General features: G+C 39.3%; 1 protein-coding gene across 1 annotated transcript; it reads left to right on the top strand.

Moving 5' to 3' along the window:
- The first annotated feature begins 47 nt into the window (after positions 1-47).
- Positions 48-14758, top strand: psmd2 (proteasome 26S subunit ubiquitin receptor, non-ATPase 2). Its single transcript, XM_057839829.1, has 21 exons — positions 48-238; positions 940-996; positions 1088-1252; positions 1371-1492; positions 4372-4596; positions 4675-4833; positions 4947-5091; positions 6172-6232; positions 6458-6604; positions 6689-6795; positions 6952-7079; positions 7904-7991; positions 8086-8248; positions 10353-10454; positions 10995-11143; positions 11213-11296; positions 12147-12315; positions 12654-12748; positions 12828-12954; positions 13508-13626; positions 13803-14758. The coding sequence occupies exons 1-21, from the start codon at positions 116-118 to the stop codon at positions 13983-13985; spliced, it is 2718 nt and encodes a 905-aa protein (XP_057695812.1). The 5' UTR covers positions 48-115; the 3' UTR covers positions 13986-14758.
- Positions 14759-15628: the final 870 nt, after the last annotated feature.

Genomic DNA, 15628 nt, shown 5'->3' with positions numbered 1-15628 from the left:
TAGAGGCGCTAAATACACAACTTAAAGAACTTTTGTACGTAGAAGAAGAAACCTTCCGGTTCCCCTGTTTCATTTTGCTATCTGTCGGTAGTAGATTTTTTAGTAGCTTGCAACCATGGAGGACTCTAAAAACAAAGAGAAGAAGCCGTCCGAAAAATCCGATGAGCATGAAAAGAACAAGGAAAAAGACTCCCAGCCTTCGGGAAAGGATAAAGAGAAGAAGGAGGAGCAAGAATTGGTGAATGCTTGAAAGTCGTTGTTGATTAAATCTGCCGGGTTATTTTGCTAAGTCACTGCCACTATGACAACATGGTTGAACAGGCTAGCGTGACTGTCATTGTAATTTCTGACACACGCGTACCCTCAGTAATTTGTGTTGGTGTTTGTGTCGAGACATAAATGTATGATATTACAGTCCATTGTGAGCGCTCTTGGCTGTTGCCCTGACAAATTCTGCGATATAACTGCTTTGACACAATCTAGCCGACAAGCTAACTTTAGCATGTCATGCTAAATGTAAACTTGTCTGCTACAGCAAATGTAGTTTATGTGCCCCATAACCCAGAAGACAACTAGATGTACATCTAGAGTCAGTTAGGTTATCAATGCCAATTGTTGTCGGAACATTTAGTGTTGATTTAATCTCTAACAGCTCGGTCAGTGCCGTTGTGTTTTTTTAAGGCTATGGTCAGTGAAATAGTACGCATTACTGTCAGAAGAAGCGAGTTCGAATCTCTGTTGTAATTTGCATGTTTTCTCCGTAGTTTTTTTTTTCTGATTTCCTGGACCTCCGTGTACTTCATTATGATGTCCCCTTTGTGAATGTTTTGCTGATGAGTGAAAGCGTTTTCGTGATGTTTGTGCTATTTATAATTTTTAAAAAACTGTTTATTTACATAATGGGTTTCAAACTTTCAGTCATTCTGTTTTCTTTATTAGTCTGAAGAAGATAAGCAATTACAAGAGGATTTGGAAATGATGGTGGAGAGGCTAGGCGTGAGTATTACTCATTTGAATACTCCAAATTATATATGCAATACGTTTGAGAATAACATTAGAGTGACACAAATTTCACCTTTACTTGCAGGAGAAGGACACATCATTGTATCGTCCTGCACTGGAAGAGTTACGCAGGCAAATACGCTCCTCAACCACCTCCATGACATCTGTGCCCAAGCCTCTAAAATTTTTGCGACCACATTATGGCAAGCTTAAAGAAATCTATGAAGGCATGGCCCCAGGTCAAAACAAGGTATGGCTTAAAAAGTATCATTGTTAAAATGCACGTTTAAATGCAAGTTTAAAATCACTTCCAGATTTCTCCAGTCATCCAAAAAAATCATTGTTTTTTTATACATTTGTATTTGCAGCATTTCTGTGCAGATGTCGTATCAGTGCTGGCCATGACAATGAGTGGCGAGAGGGAGTGTCTCAAGTACCGCCTGCTGGGCTCCCAGGAAGAGTTGGCTTCCTGGGGACATGAATATGTTCGGTAATTCATGATAATACAATATAATCATTTAAAAAAAGTTCATAGCTATTTTAAATATACAAACCGGATTCTCAAAAAGTTGGCACCCTATACAAATTGTGAATAAAAACAATGTGTGAGTGCCAAATTTCAATATATTAATAAGAATAGAACATAGATGGCAGGTGAAAAGTTTTAACAGAGAAAATATAATTTTAAGGTTCAAATATGTTGATTTTTAGATTCAATGGTAAAAAAATCTAAAAGTTGGGAGAAGGCCATTTTCACCACTGTGAGGCTTCTTCTTACAATAATTTGCATATGTCTTTGGACTGAGGAGACAAGTTCCTCAAGTTAAGAAATGGGAACAATGTTCCATTCTTGTCTAATACACGCCACTAACTGCTCAACTGTCTTGGGCCTTCTTTGTTGCACCTTTCTCTTTATGATGTGCAAATGGTTTTTTATAGGTGAAAGATCTGGACTGCAGGCTGGCCACTTCGGTTCCCAGATTCCTTACTGAAGCAGCCATGGTGTTGTAATTAATGATGCGTGTGGTCTTGCATTATCATGTATAAAATGCAAGGTCTTCTCTGAAGGAAAAGACGTCTGGATGGGACCATACGGTGGGGAGAACAAGTATTTTATACATTGCCGATTTTTCTGGTTTTCCCACTTGCAAGCCATGTAGAGGTTTGTAAGTTGTATCATAAGTTCTCTTCAACTGTGAGGGACGCAATCTAATACAAAAATCCAGAAAATCACATTGTATATTTTTTAAATAATAAATTTGTATTTAACTGCATGAAATTAGTGTTTGATACATTACCAAGTAGTAAATATTTCGGCTCTAAGTTCTTTTTTAAGAACCCCTCCTGTTCTCTGGAAGTAACTGCACCTGTTTGAACTTGTTACCTGTATAAAAGACACCTGTTCACATGCTCAAACAAACTCCAACCTCTCCACAATGGCCAAGACCAAAGAGCTGTGTAAGGACATCAGGGATAAAATAATACACCTGCACAAGGCTGGGATGGGCTACAGGAAAATAAGCAAGCAGCTTGGTGAGAAGGTAACAACTGTTGGAGCGATTATTAGAAAATGGAAGAAGTTGACGGTCAATCTGCCTTGTTCTGGGGCTCCATGCAAGATCTCACCTCGTGCGGCATCACTGATCATGAGGAAGGTGAAGGATCAGCCCAGAACTACACGGCAGGACCTGGTCAATGACCTGAAGAGAGCTGGAACCACAGTCTCGAAGAAAACCATCGGAAACACATTACACCGTCATGGATTAAAATCCTACAGCATATGCAAGGTCCCGCTGCTGAACCCAGTGCATGTCCAGACACGTCTGAAGTTTCCCACTGACCATCTGGATGATCCAGAGGAGCAATTGGAGAAGGTCATGTGGTCGGATGAGACCAAAATTGAACTTTTTGGTCTAAACTCGGCTCGTCGTGTTTGGAGGAAAAAGAAGGATGAGTACAACCCCAAGAACACCATCCCAACCGTGAAACATGGAGGTGGAAACATCATTTTTTGGGGTTGCTTCTCTGCCAAGGGTACAGGACGACTGCACCGTATTGAGGGGAGGATGGATGGGGCTATGTATCGCCAGACCTTGGCTGACAACCTCCTTCCTAGATGGGTCGTGGCTGGGTCTTCCAGCATGACAACGACCCAAAGCATACAGCCAAGGCAACTAAAGAGTGGCTTTGTAAGAAGCATCTTAAGGTCCTGGAGTGGCCTAGCCAGTCACCAGATCTGAACCCGATAGAAAATCTGTGGAGGGAGCTGAAAGTCCGTGTTGCCCGGCAGCAGCCCCGAAACCTGAAGGCTCTGGAGAAGATCTGCATGGAGGAGTGGGCCAAAATCCCTGCTGCAGTGTGTGCTAACCTTGTCAAGGACTACAGAAAACATTTGGTATCTGTAATAGCAAGCAAAGGTTTCTGTACCAAATATTAAGTTCGATTTTTGTGATGTATCAATTACTTATTTCATGCAATTAAATGCAAATTTATTATGTAAAAATCATACGTGATTTTCTGGGTTTTTTTGTATTAGATTCCGTCCCTCACAGTTGAAGAGAACTTATGTTACAAATTACAGACCTCTACATGCTTTGCAAGTGGGAAAACCAGCAAAATCGGCAGTGTATCAAATACTTGTTCTCCCCACTGTATGTTGTTCTGGAACCTGAATACTTTTTTTGCGTTGACTGTGCCTTTCCAGATGTGCAAGCTGCCCAGACAACATGCACTCATTCAACCCAATACATCAAAGATGGGGGCTTCTAAACTGTGTACTGATAATAATTTGTGATTTCCTTGTCTTTAGTCATGATGACATGGTATGTCCGTTTTCTTTGTTAGTCTTTGAGCTTCAAATATGATGCAATTTTTCACGGGGAAACACCTTTCTGATAATACGCCACTATATTTATCCGCATCATTGGTGGGATTGGTGTTCATCTACCCATATTTGCTTCTGAGAGACACTGCCACTCTGAGTAGCTTTTATTTTCAACCATATTGCAAATGGACCTTATTAGTGATAATTGGTCTTTAAGCAATTTTATTATATGTGTGATTTACTTTTCTAGCCTCTTGTTGCTACCCGCCCCAACTTCTTTGAGATTTGTTGACAACATGAAATTAAGAATCAACATATTTTCTCAGTTCAAACTTCATTCATGTTCTATTTTGAATAATATATTGAAATTTAGCACTTCTACATCATTGCATTCAGATATTATTCCCAATTTGTATAGCATCCCAACATTTTTGGAATCCCAATTTGTATATTTTGAAGAAGTCATTGCTAACGTTGGCTTTTAGGTAAAGGTTAAATGAAGAAACCGGAAACAACAACAAAGTACATACCTCTGTCGTTCTCAGGCATCTGGCTGGTGAGGTAGCAAAAGAGTGGCAGGAGGTGGAGGAGAATGATAAGACCCAGCAGGAGACATTGCTGAAGCTGGTGAAGGAAATCGTACCTTATAACATGGCACACAATGCTGAGCATGAGGCTTGTGACCTCTTAATGGAAATTGAGAGGCTGGACATGCTTGAGGAATACATTGATGAGAATGCCTATGGCAAGGTTTGCCTGTACCTCACAAGGTAGGTCAGTTTGCAACTTATCAACACCTATTCACATTTATTGAGTTCCTGATTTGACTTTGTTCACCACCATTCCAGTTGTGTGAGCTATGTTCCGGAGCCAGAAAACTCTGCACTCCTTCGGTGTGCCTTGAAGATCTTCAGGAAGTTTAACCGTTATCCTGAAGCTCTACGATTGGCCCTGATGCTCAATGATGTGGAGCTTGTAGAAAATATCTTCACATCCTGCAAAGACATGTGAGTATTTTATACATTATAACGTATAGCATTACATTTTGTAATTGTTGCCATAAATCGATGTATTAGTCCAAAAATTTTAGAATACTAATTCCATCGTATATACCTTGCAGAGTTATTCAAAAGCAGATGTCCTTCATGCTTGGCCGACATGGCATGTTCTTGGAGCTTAGCGAGTTTGTGGATGATTACGAGGACCTGACAGAGATCATGTCCAATGTGCAGCTCAACAGCAATTTCTTGGCTCTGGCCAGAGAGGTAGGCAAATGCATTGTGCGGGCTGAAAGATGAGCGTTCACAATCAGTCCTCCCAGATTAAATGAACTGGATGTCTATCGTTGTCAATGGAAGGCAATGAATTAATTGTGGCTCACTTTCTGTTGATTTTGGGGCCATTCCTGTATATTATGGGACAGTCTGGAGTCACTAGTACCAGTACATTTTGGAGAATTTCATTTTGATTTTAGGGCATTTCTGGGTCACTTAGTGTTCTTGGTCACTTACTGTTGAATTTGGGTCATCTGCTGTTGGTTTTGGAGCACTCAGGGTGACTTCCTTTTGATTTTTGCGTCACTTTCTGAGGATTTTGGGGCAAATTGAGGATTTTTAATTTTTTTTTTTTCAAAAAATACTGCTCACTCCTGAAACTCTTCTGCAGGCCCGAGTTGAAAATCAATGGGAGTGAATGAAACCTTTTCGTAGGATTTAAATGCACCATTGGAAATTAATGGGGACATTGAAAATAAAAATTTATCGGGAAGTTTTGTCAAATTTTGACGGAATTTTAACGTTTCTGCCAAAAACTGGCTGATAACTTTTGTGCGCGAACTTATGTGTGAATTCTGTGTATCGAACCCAATCTGTTGGACAATTGGCATTTTGGAAATTCGAAAATTTTCTCCACTTGAAAAAAAAAAAATATATATATATATATATATAATGTGTGTGTGTGTGTGTGTGTGTGTGTGTGTGTATATTGTCAGAAAATGAAGGGGGAAAAATGCTTTTGGCGCAGTGATGTATGTTAAGGGCGAAGTTAGAAAGGTACATCGGTCAAAGTATGTGGGCTGTGTTGTGCGCTGACAAAGTGGGCTGGCTATAGGTGTTATTGTTTATTTTGGTTTCCAGCCTTGGTTTCCTCATTTTCAGTTTTTACTTTCCGCCAACAATTTTAATCTCGGTGCATCCTTTGTCTAGATTTTACCTTCAGTAAATGTTAGTCATACTACTCAGACAAACATCTGATTGGTTTTGGTTCATTGGATCTGTTAACATACAGTACTGTTTTGTAGAAGTAATTCAAATTATCTTGTAACGTACCCATCGTGACCTCCACAGTTGGATATCATGGAGCCCAAAGTCCCAGATGACATCTACAAAACGCACCTGGAAAATAATAGTGAGTCTTTCAAAGTGTATGTTTGTGCAGTCTTGCATGTCAAAAGGGAAATCTGACATTAGCTTTGTTAAAATCTTCTACTTCAATTGTTCATAAATAAAGATATCTGCTTCAAAAAGAATTATTCATTCAATAAGCTCTTCCTTTTACATTGACCAAAAAATGTTTTTTTTTTGTTATGTATATATGTGTGGTGAAAAACTACATGTTTCATCTTTTTTAAAGGGTTTGGAGGTAGTGGCTCCCAAGTAGACTCAGCCCGCATGAACCTGGCCTCTTCCTTTGTGAATGGCTTTGTTAATGCAGCATTTGGCCAGGACAAGCTGTTAACAGATGATGGCAACAAATGGTTGTACAAGAACAAGGACCATGGTACAAATACATAGAACTACCAATAATGTATCATATTTACATCCCTGTATTCTGAACATTTCTATATGATTTGAAACTTTTAAGGCATGTTGAGCGCTGCAGCATCTCTAGGAATGATCTTGCTTTGGGATGTGGATGGCGGTCTAACCCAAATCGATAAATATCTTTACTCATCTGAGGACTACATCAAGGTAAATTAGCCATTAAACATTTTGTTTAGCTAAGTTCAACCTAATGCCATCAAACTCAATGCTATGAAATAACACGCAAAAGTAAGATTTATTTTCTTCCCAAATTATAACCGCACATGAGGTCCACTTGCTTCACTCTTCTCATCTTTTTTGCAGTCTGGTGCCCTCCTTGCTTGTGGTATTGTAAATTCTGGGGTGAGAAATGAATGTGACCCAGCTCTTGCCCTGCTCTCAGACTATGTCCTCCACAACAGTAACACCATGAGGATAGGCGCCATTTTTGGGTGAGAACAAATTTTAATAAATAAATAAAGTCTGAACAGTTGATTGACCTAGATTGTAAAAAAAATTAATTCCAAAAAGATTTTAATTAAGCACAACTCCAATTTTCATGGTTTCATCATTAGTTTATTTGTTAGTAATCAAGGTAACACCATTTTATTAACACCGTTAACTTGATAAAATGAGTTGTGCTAACTTGTCAACCAGACTTTGTAGCTTACTTGACTATGCACTGCGCTGTAGTTCAAGAGTCTCAGGTTGTATCGCGCTTAAGTTACTATTATATTCGCCATTTAAACTAGGCATCACGATGTATGAGTTGTTAGCACGCCCATCTCACAGTTCTGACATTATGGGTTCAATCCCGGGCTCCTGTGTGGGTTTTCTCTGTGTACACCAGTTTTCTCCCACATCCTAAATCAATAATGTATGGTAGGCTGATTGAACCTTCCAAATTATCTAAGGTATGATTTTTTTTGCGTGAATGGTTGTTTGTCTCCTTGTGCCCGGCAATTGGTTGCAACCATACCCTGCCGACTGCCGATAGTTAGCTCGGATAGCTTCCAGCATTCCTGCGACCCTCATGTGGATAAGTAGCATGGTCGATGAATTAATATATATAAGTACAGTTTACTTAAAATTTTAAGTTCTACTTACTTATATTGACTTGAAATTTCAAGTTCTGCTAACCTTTATGTTTTTTTTATAAACCGTGGATAACTTAGACCAACATATTGTGTTGTAGATGTTAAATCAACTTTTGGAAGTGTTACTTTTGTGAACACAAAGCTCAACATTCAAATTTTTATACCCCATCTTGTTGCAGATTGGGTCTAGCTTATGCTGGCTCCAATAGAGAAGATGTTCTGTCTCTTCTTCTGCCTGTCATGGGAGACTCAAAATCCAGCATGGAGGTGTGTTTAATATGAATTACTGTTTTATGTACTGATCTTTCGTCACATAAATCTGCAGAGTGTTTATGCAGCTTTATGTGTTTATTTTCCCTAGGTGGTTGGAGTGACGGCTTTGGCGTGTGGTATGATAGCTGTGGGGTCATGTAATGGTGATGTGACTTCCACCATTGTGCAGACGATCATGGAGAAGAATGAACAGGAGCTGAAAGACACATATGCACGCTGGCTCCCTCTTGGTTTAGGACTCAACCACTTGGGTACCATTCAATTGTTTTTTGTCTGTTTTTTATATATATATATAAATTACGGTGCTCATACTGTATTTTTGGGAGGCCACACAAACTTATATATTGAGCTGAAATAAGTGAATTACAGATTTCAATATCTGCCTCAGATACTTTTGTAATAGGGTTGACAATATCTTACCCTGGAGTATAATCATTGCGGTTTCGATCCACCAGCGAACAGCAGCCGAATTGGAGCTGCGACGCGTACTGTTTAACAAAGCCTTTACATGCGCACATGTCAAAAAAAGAAACTAAACTCAATATGTCATAACTTTGTTATGCTACAGTGGGGAGGACAAGTATATGATACACTGCCGATTTTGCTGATTTTTCCACTTGCAAGCCATGTAGAGGTCTGTAATTTGTATCATAAGTTCTCTTCAACTGTGAGGGATGGAATCTAATACAAAAGTCCAGAAAATCACATTGTATGATTTTTAATTAATAAATTTGTATTTAACTGCATGAAATAAGTATTTGATACATTACCAACTAGTAAATATTTCGGCTCTGTTTTTTTAAGAACCCCTCCTGTTCTCCACTCATTACTGGAAGTAACTGCACCTGTTTGAACTTGTTACCTGTATAAAAGACACCTGTTCACATGCTCAAACAAACAAACTCCAACCTCTCCACAATGGCCAAGACCAAAGAGCTGTCTAAGGACATCAGGGTTAAAATAACAGACCTGCACAAGGCTGGGATGGGCTACGGGAAAATGAGCAAGCAGCTTGGTGAGAAGGTAACAACTGTTGGAGCGATTATTAGAAAATGGAAGAAGTTCAAGTTGACGGTCAATCTGCCTCGTTCTGGGGCTCCATGCACGATCTCACCTCGTGGGGCATCACTGATCATGAGGAAGGTGAGGGATCAGCCCAGAACTACACGGCAGGACCTGGTCAATGACCTGAAGAGAGCTGGAACCACAGTCTCAAAGAAAACCATCGGAAACACATTACGCCGTCATGGATTAATTGAACTTTTTGGTCTAAACTCGGCTCGTCGTGTTTGGAGGAAAAAGAAGGATGAGTACAACCCCAAGAACACCATCCCAACAGTGAAACATGGAGGAGGAAACATCATTTTTTGGGGCTGCTTCTCTGCCAAAGGTACAGGACGACTGCACCGTATTGAGGGGAGGATGGATGGGGCTATTTATCGCCAGATCTTGGCTGACAACCGCCTTCCTTCAGTGAGAGCCCTGAAGATGGGTCGTGGCTGGGTCTTCCAGCATGACAACGACCCAAAGCACACAGCCAAGGCAACTAAAGAGTGGCTCCGTAAGAAGCATCTTAAGGTCCTGGAGTGGCCTAGCCAGTCACCAGATCTGAACCCGATAGAAAATCTAGCTGAAAGTCCGTGTTGCCCCGCAGCAGCCCCGAAACCTGAAGGGTCTGGAGAAGATCTGCATGGAGGAGTGGGCCAAAATCCCTGCTGCAGTGTGTGCAAACCCTGTCAAGGACTACAGGAAACGTTTGGTATCTGTAATAGCAAACAAAGGTTTCTGTACCAAATATTAAGTTCGATTTTTGTGATGTATCAAATACTTATTTCATGCAATTAAATGCAAATTTATTATTTAAAAATCATACAACGTGATTTTCTGTTTTTTTTGTATTAAATTCGGTCCCTCAGAGTTGAAGAGAACTTATGATACAAATTACAGACCTCTACATGCTTTGAAAGTGGGAAAACCAGCAAAATCGGCAGCGTATCAAATACTTGTTCTCCCCACTGTATATCTATTGCAGTTCACTTTAAGAAAGCTCAGACTCACACATTTAAACCCAATTCTACACCTGCACGAATGCAAATTTGAATCACCACTGATTTAATTTCTACAGTGTTTGAACTGAATGGGTAACAATGATTGTGTGTTTTATGCAACATAAAGGGATGGCTAGATGATTTAAACTAATTTTATTTTGTGAGGTGTTTCTATTAATTTATTTATTTTTTCTCTTTTTTTTTTTGTAGCATTGACAATTCTTGTCAATTACCACTAGGTGAGCAATTCTGTGTTGGTCAATTCAAATAATTGCATTATTTTCTTTGTCTTATTTTTCTATCGTAGGTAAAGGAGAGGCCATCGAGACCACTCTGGCAGCTCTCCAAGTTGTTCCTGAGCCTTTCCGCAGCTTTGCCAACACGCTAGTCGATATTTGTGCTTATGCAGGTTAGTCTGCAACTATCAATAGCGATTTTAGCTGTTTGTACAAGCAAAATCCATCTTCTTAGACCGCCTGGAGAGGGGTCTCAAGTTTTCCTTTACTATGTTAGACTGCCTGGAGGGAGGTCTCAAATTCTTGCCTACTTTGTTCCTCTTTTTGTTGTTGTTCTCTTGGGGAGGGCACTAAAATTACTACTCTTCCGTTATTCAGATCAGAAATTTGATAGGTATATTTGAAAGATGTAAATGCATCAATCCCTGATGATCAGATTTTTAATTTTTTTGTCTCAAGCATGATTAATTGCAGAATTAAAATGACTTTTCCTCCGTTATTCATGGACTGATTATAATGACATTTGGTATGTATATTCTGTGTAAACACTTCGATCTTTGGAGCCCTATTGAATTTTTTTTTGACTCAGAGTAATTAATCGCAGACTCATGGTTTCCTGTTGGTTCCAGGGTAGCCAGTAGAGGGAGCCGGACGGTCATAGTTCTTTTGAACTTGTTTGATTTATTCCTCTCTGATGGTGTCACCTATTCCAGGCTCTGGCAATGTGCTGAAGGTACAGCAGCTTCTCCACATCTGCAGTGAGCACTATGAGGCCAAGGAGAAAGAAAAAGAAGATGATAAGGACAAAAAAGACAAAAAGGATAAAGACAAGAAGGACACTGCTGACATGGGCTCTCACCAGGTAAAATTTCATTTTGTGCAGCTAATATTAACATATTGTATACAGTAGTTGATACCACTTTCATTCTAGGGGGTAGCTGTCCTTGGTATTGCCCTCATTGCCATGGGGGAGGAAATAGGCTCGGAAATGGCACTGCGGACGTTTGGGCATCTTGTGAGTATTGCTGGTCAATATTGGCTTCCACCGACCTCTCTTGGTCACACCACTGTTCTTGTTGTTGTACTTCGTTAAGGGTGGGTGCAATAATGCAGATGGATGTCCAGGGGGAAAAAATCACTCCACAAGGGCAAACGGAGTCTGTGTATATTTAAAATTTAGCAGATTAGACACACAGGATAATTTAGCTGCTGAGTTTAATGAGCTACACAAAGAATTGGGCAGCCAAGTTGGGGTTCCCAGTTGTTCTGGGTAAAGCTGTTTGGAAAATGTCCAATGACAACTGATGGTTACCTGTAATGGTTATTAATTCAGTTGCGTTATTTTGAATTTACACAACATTGTCAAAAACAAATATGATAATCCACAGTCATAATTTTTTAATTGGTGGGGTAATGCCCCCCCAAGGCATTTAACTTTTGATTTGTCCCCCGTTTTCTTAAAATTTAATATTAATAATAATATTTAATAATTTAAAAACAGTCTTTTGTCTTTCTTCAATTCATATTTGATGTAAACGTACAAAAACTAATAAAATGAATTACTCGGCCAGTAAGTAAAAGGTTTTTGTGGACCTTTCCGCCCACGTTGCACCCTTATGTTTCCTGCAATACTGTGAGAGTTCCCACAATATTGCAATTATTAGACCATCATGAAATGGTCACCCTGATGATATCAAGCTATGAGGTAAAAAAAAATCTTTACAGTCTTAACAGGATCTTTGCCTTGCCATTCTCATTACGAAATAAGCACACTTAGTGTTAAAAAAAAACAAAAAAACAATACAGCCATCTACTGTATTTTGATCTAATTGCTGATTCCTTTTTGTACTGTTTCTCAACTTCAGCTGCGTTATGGTGAGCCCACCCTCAGGCGTGCGGTGCCACTTGCTCTGGCTCTCATCTCTGTGTCCAACCCACGTTTGAACATCTTGGACACCCTCAGCAAGTTTTCCCACGATGCTGACCCCGAGGTCTCACACAACTCTATCTTCGCAATGGGAATGGTGGGCAGCGGTGAGTCTGGATATTCTGAATTTATAATTGTATGATACCCACACAGTTACAAAATGTTTAACCATTTTATATCATTTCTATTCAGTGCTGGGTGATGATTCAAATACAGCTTGTAAGGTGATAGAAACACATTTAATAGCAATGGAAAATAAGTTTAAAAAAAAATAAATAAATAATAAAAACAACATAAAAAATTGTCATTTTGTTGAGTAAAAGTTCAGATTTTGCTGATGGTTTTTAAATGTTATATTTTATTGTGATTAATCATTTCCATCCTCCTTAAGCACAGATACTGACCCCATTTATAACATATTTTTTATTATTACTTTTTCCCCCAGGAACAAATAATGCCCGCCTGGCCGCAATGCTGAGGCAGCTGGCGCAATATCACGCCAAAGACCCCAACAATCTCTTTATGGTTCGATTGGCCCAGGTCTGTGGTGGTGTCACAAAGAGGCCCGTATGCTTGTGCACGAATAAGTATTGACTTAGTGCTGTTTGCGTCACTGCAGGGTCTGACTCACCTGGGTAAAGGCACACTGACACTCTGTCCCTACCATAGCGACAGGCAGCTGATGAGTCAGGTTGCCGTGGCTGGGTTGCTTACTGTGCTTGTCTCCTTCCTCGATGTCAAGAACAGTAAGTTCTTGCTGCTTTCACCCTTGCTTTATCATTTAGAACACTATGGAACACAAGTTTTATAGTTTTGGTTCTGACAGCTGGTTTTAACACATTTTTGGGTGCGGAATCTAAAATCTACCTCAGTTTTTCCTCTATCATATCATGCTTTTGAACTATAGGATCCCTGTTTTCTTAAAATATATGAGAACACTGTACTTAACATACGTTGCTTGCTGATTGTTTTATTAAAAATTCAAATATTGACATACAATGAAATATGAAAGAAACGGGCATTACTGGAATCTTTTTCTACACATATGTTCTTAAATATATGGCTCGCGGTGTGCAGGTATAACGATATAGTAAGTACGTTAACTGTGAAGGAAAAAAAATGTAATTGGGGAAAACAGATCCATTTTGAATTCTGCACCCAAAAATTTGTCAAAACCAGCTGTCCGACCTAAATGTTTTTGTGTTTTTTTTCCCCAAAAAGTGTTGCAATGTGTGTAATCATTCTTCAGTAAATTCTCTGCATTGTAATTTCTTCTGTTTGTGACTGTGTGGATTGCAGTAATCCTTGGAAAATCTCACTACATTCTTTATGGCCTGGTTGCTGCCATGCAGCCGCGTATGCTAGTCACCTTTGATGAAGAACTTCGACCACTACCAGTTTCTGTCAGAGTTGGTCAGGTAACTCCTCTTATATTGTATATCATTAAATGGTCAGTTAATAGTTAAGTATATTCCCAAGGGGTTTAACATTTTATTAAGCTCACTCTTATTTGTCCAACAATGAGGAAATCTGCAAGTTAGTTTAACAGTCAAACATGACATGACGGCAGTTTTTCCTCACAATGTCTCCATAGGCCGTGGACGTTGTGGGCCAAGCAGGCAAACCTAAGGCCATCACAGGTTTTCAGACCCACACAACACCAGTTTTGCTAGCACATGGAGAGAGAGCAGAGTTGGCCACAGAGGAGTACTTACCCGTCACCCCCATCCTGGAGGGCTTTGTTATCCTTCGCAAGAACCCCAACTATGAAACCTAGACTGTTGTGAAACCCTTCCCCTAAGCCCCTGCATTCCTTGTATTTTCAAGGTTAACCCTACATTTTGATCTTTATATCTTTACTATATTGCTGGAAAGAGCAATGGTCTGATGCCATGTGGCCACCCCCATTTGATTTGAGCAAAGAATGGTTGGGGCTCCGGCTAATTGAACTGCTCAGACTTTGGAGAGGTCCACTAGGACCTTACCCAATCAACATAGAGCTGCCATACCTAGCTATTGGCTTCAATTCAAGAGCCATCCATAGCCCTCCTGTAAATGTTTCAGTTATTACAATTTTTACCCAGCTGTATTCATTGCAACCAATGTTTTTGTCCCCACTATTTACATCCTCAGCTCTAATTTTTCATCAAAACATTCAACAGTTGGTATTTTTTGTCACTTTTTTTTTTTTTTTTTTTTAAAGTTTTGTTACAGTACTGTAAAAGGTTTGTTCAAAAATAAAACATGTATACATATTGTGCCATTGTTTTTTACATTAACATTTTTAGTTAATCTCTGTAAATGATCTTCATTTGGACTTCAGTTCTAATATCAACAACTTGTATTTATTTACTGTAACATTTTTACAACTTTTACAGGCGTCCTAACTGCAGTTATCATTTTTGTCTTGTAAAAATGGGTTAACAGACTTGTCAATTGAGGCGGACTCTTGCTGCAGTTTAACATATAATGTGTGGGGTGTGTTGGTCCGATCTTAAGAAAATGTACTGTAATGAGGGTCACAGGTGAAATAAACCTGATTCCAGCTGAGTTTGGTTTAGAGGCAGGTACACTGTTATCGTTATTATTGGTTTGGTGAATAGATTGGGGTTAGCAGAATTCCAGCTCATGCTTCATCCTAATGGAAATAAATGATGTCATAGAAAAGTGATAGGTGGATAGTTTTGAATGTTTTGGTTTATTTAAATCAATGGTATAGGTCACAAACCTGGCTAATGATGGACTACCAGATTGAAACATATTTATGTACTTTTATTTATCATCATAGATACTAATCTTTTAAAGTTTGCCCCTACTAATTAGCTAATATCAATGATGAGAAATTGACAACTTGATTTTGAGTGACCTCTGGACTATGGAATAAGACATTTTACTGTGGTTTACAAAAAATATTCATACCCCTTAAATTTTTCCAAATGTTGTCATGTTACAACCACAAACATGCATATATTGTAATCTTATGTGAAAAATCAACACAAAGTGGCATATACAGTTAAAATTAAACGTATTTACAAATTTAAAACCGAAAACTAGTCTGGAAAAAGTACTCGGCCCCCTATCCCCCCCCCCCCCCCCCCCCAACTTGTGTGCAATACAGTGCAAATGTACTGAACTGTGATGGTCTCTGTGGTTTGGTAAGACAATAATGGGGAGCAAACAAAGGAAAATAACCATGAAGTCCAAGGAACACACCAGACAGGTCAAGGATAAAGTTGCGGCAAAGTTTGAAGCAGGGTTAAGCAATTGAAATGATAGATGAACTTTTTGGCTTAAATGCACAACGTGCACAATGTGTGGCTGAAAACTACACGTCACTTCACTGTCAAACGGTGGTGGTAACATCATGTGGGTGTGCTTCCCTTTAGCTGGGGAAGGGAAATAGATGGAACCAAATACAGG

Source organism: Corythoichthys intestinalis, chromosome 6 (assembly GCF_030265065.1).
Source record: "Corythoichthys intestinalis isolate RoL2023-P3 chromosome 6, ASM3026506v1, whole genome shotgun sequence".
NCBI classification, from domain to species: Eukaryota; Metazoa; Chordata; class Actinopteri; order Syngnathiformes; family Syngnathidae; genus Corythoichthys; species Corythoichthys intestinalis.
This window is presented reverse-complemented; position numbering and strand designations above follow the sequence as displayed.

Coding starts and splice junctions, on each gene's coding strand:
- psmd2 (XM_057839829.1), top strand. CDS start 116: ATGGAGGACTCTAAAAACAAAGAGAAGAAGCCGTCCGAAAAATCCGAT. Junction 1,253..1,370: donor TGGCCCCAGGTCAAAACAAG/GTATGGCTTAAA, acceptor TTGTATTTGCAG/CATTTCTGTGCAGATGTCGT. Junction 6,233..6,457: donor AACGCACCTGGAAAATAATA/GTGAGTCTTTCA, acceptor TCTTTTTTAAAG/GGTTTGGAGGTAGTGGCTCC.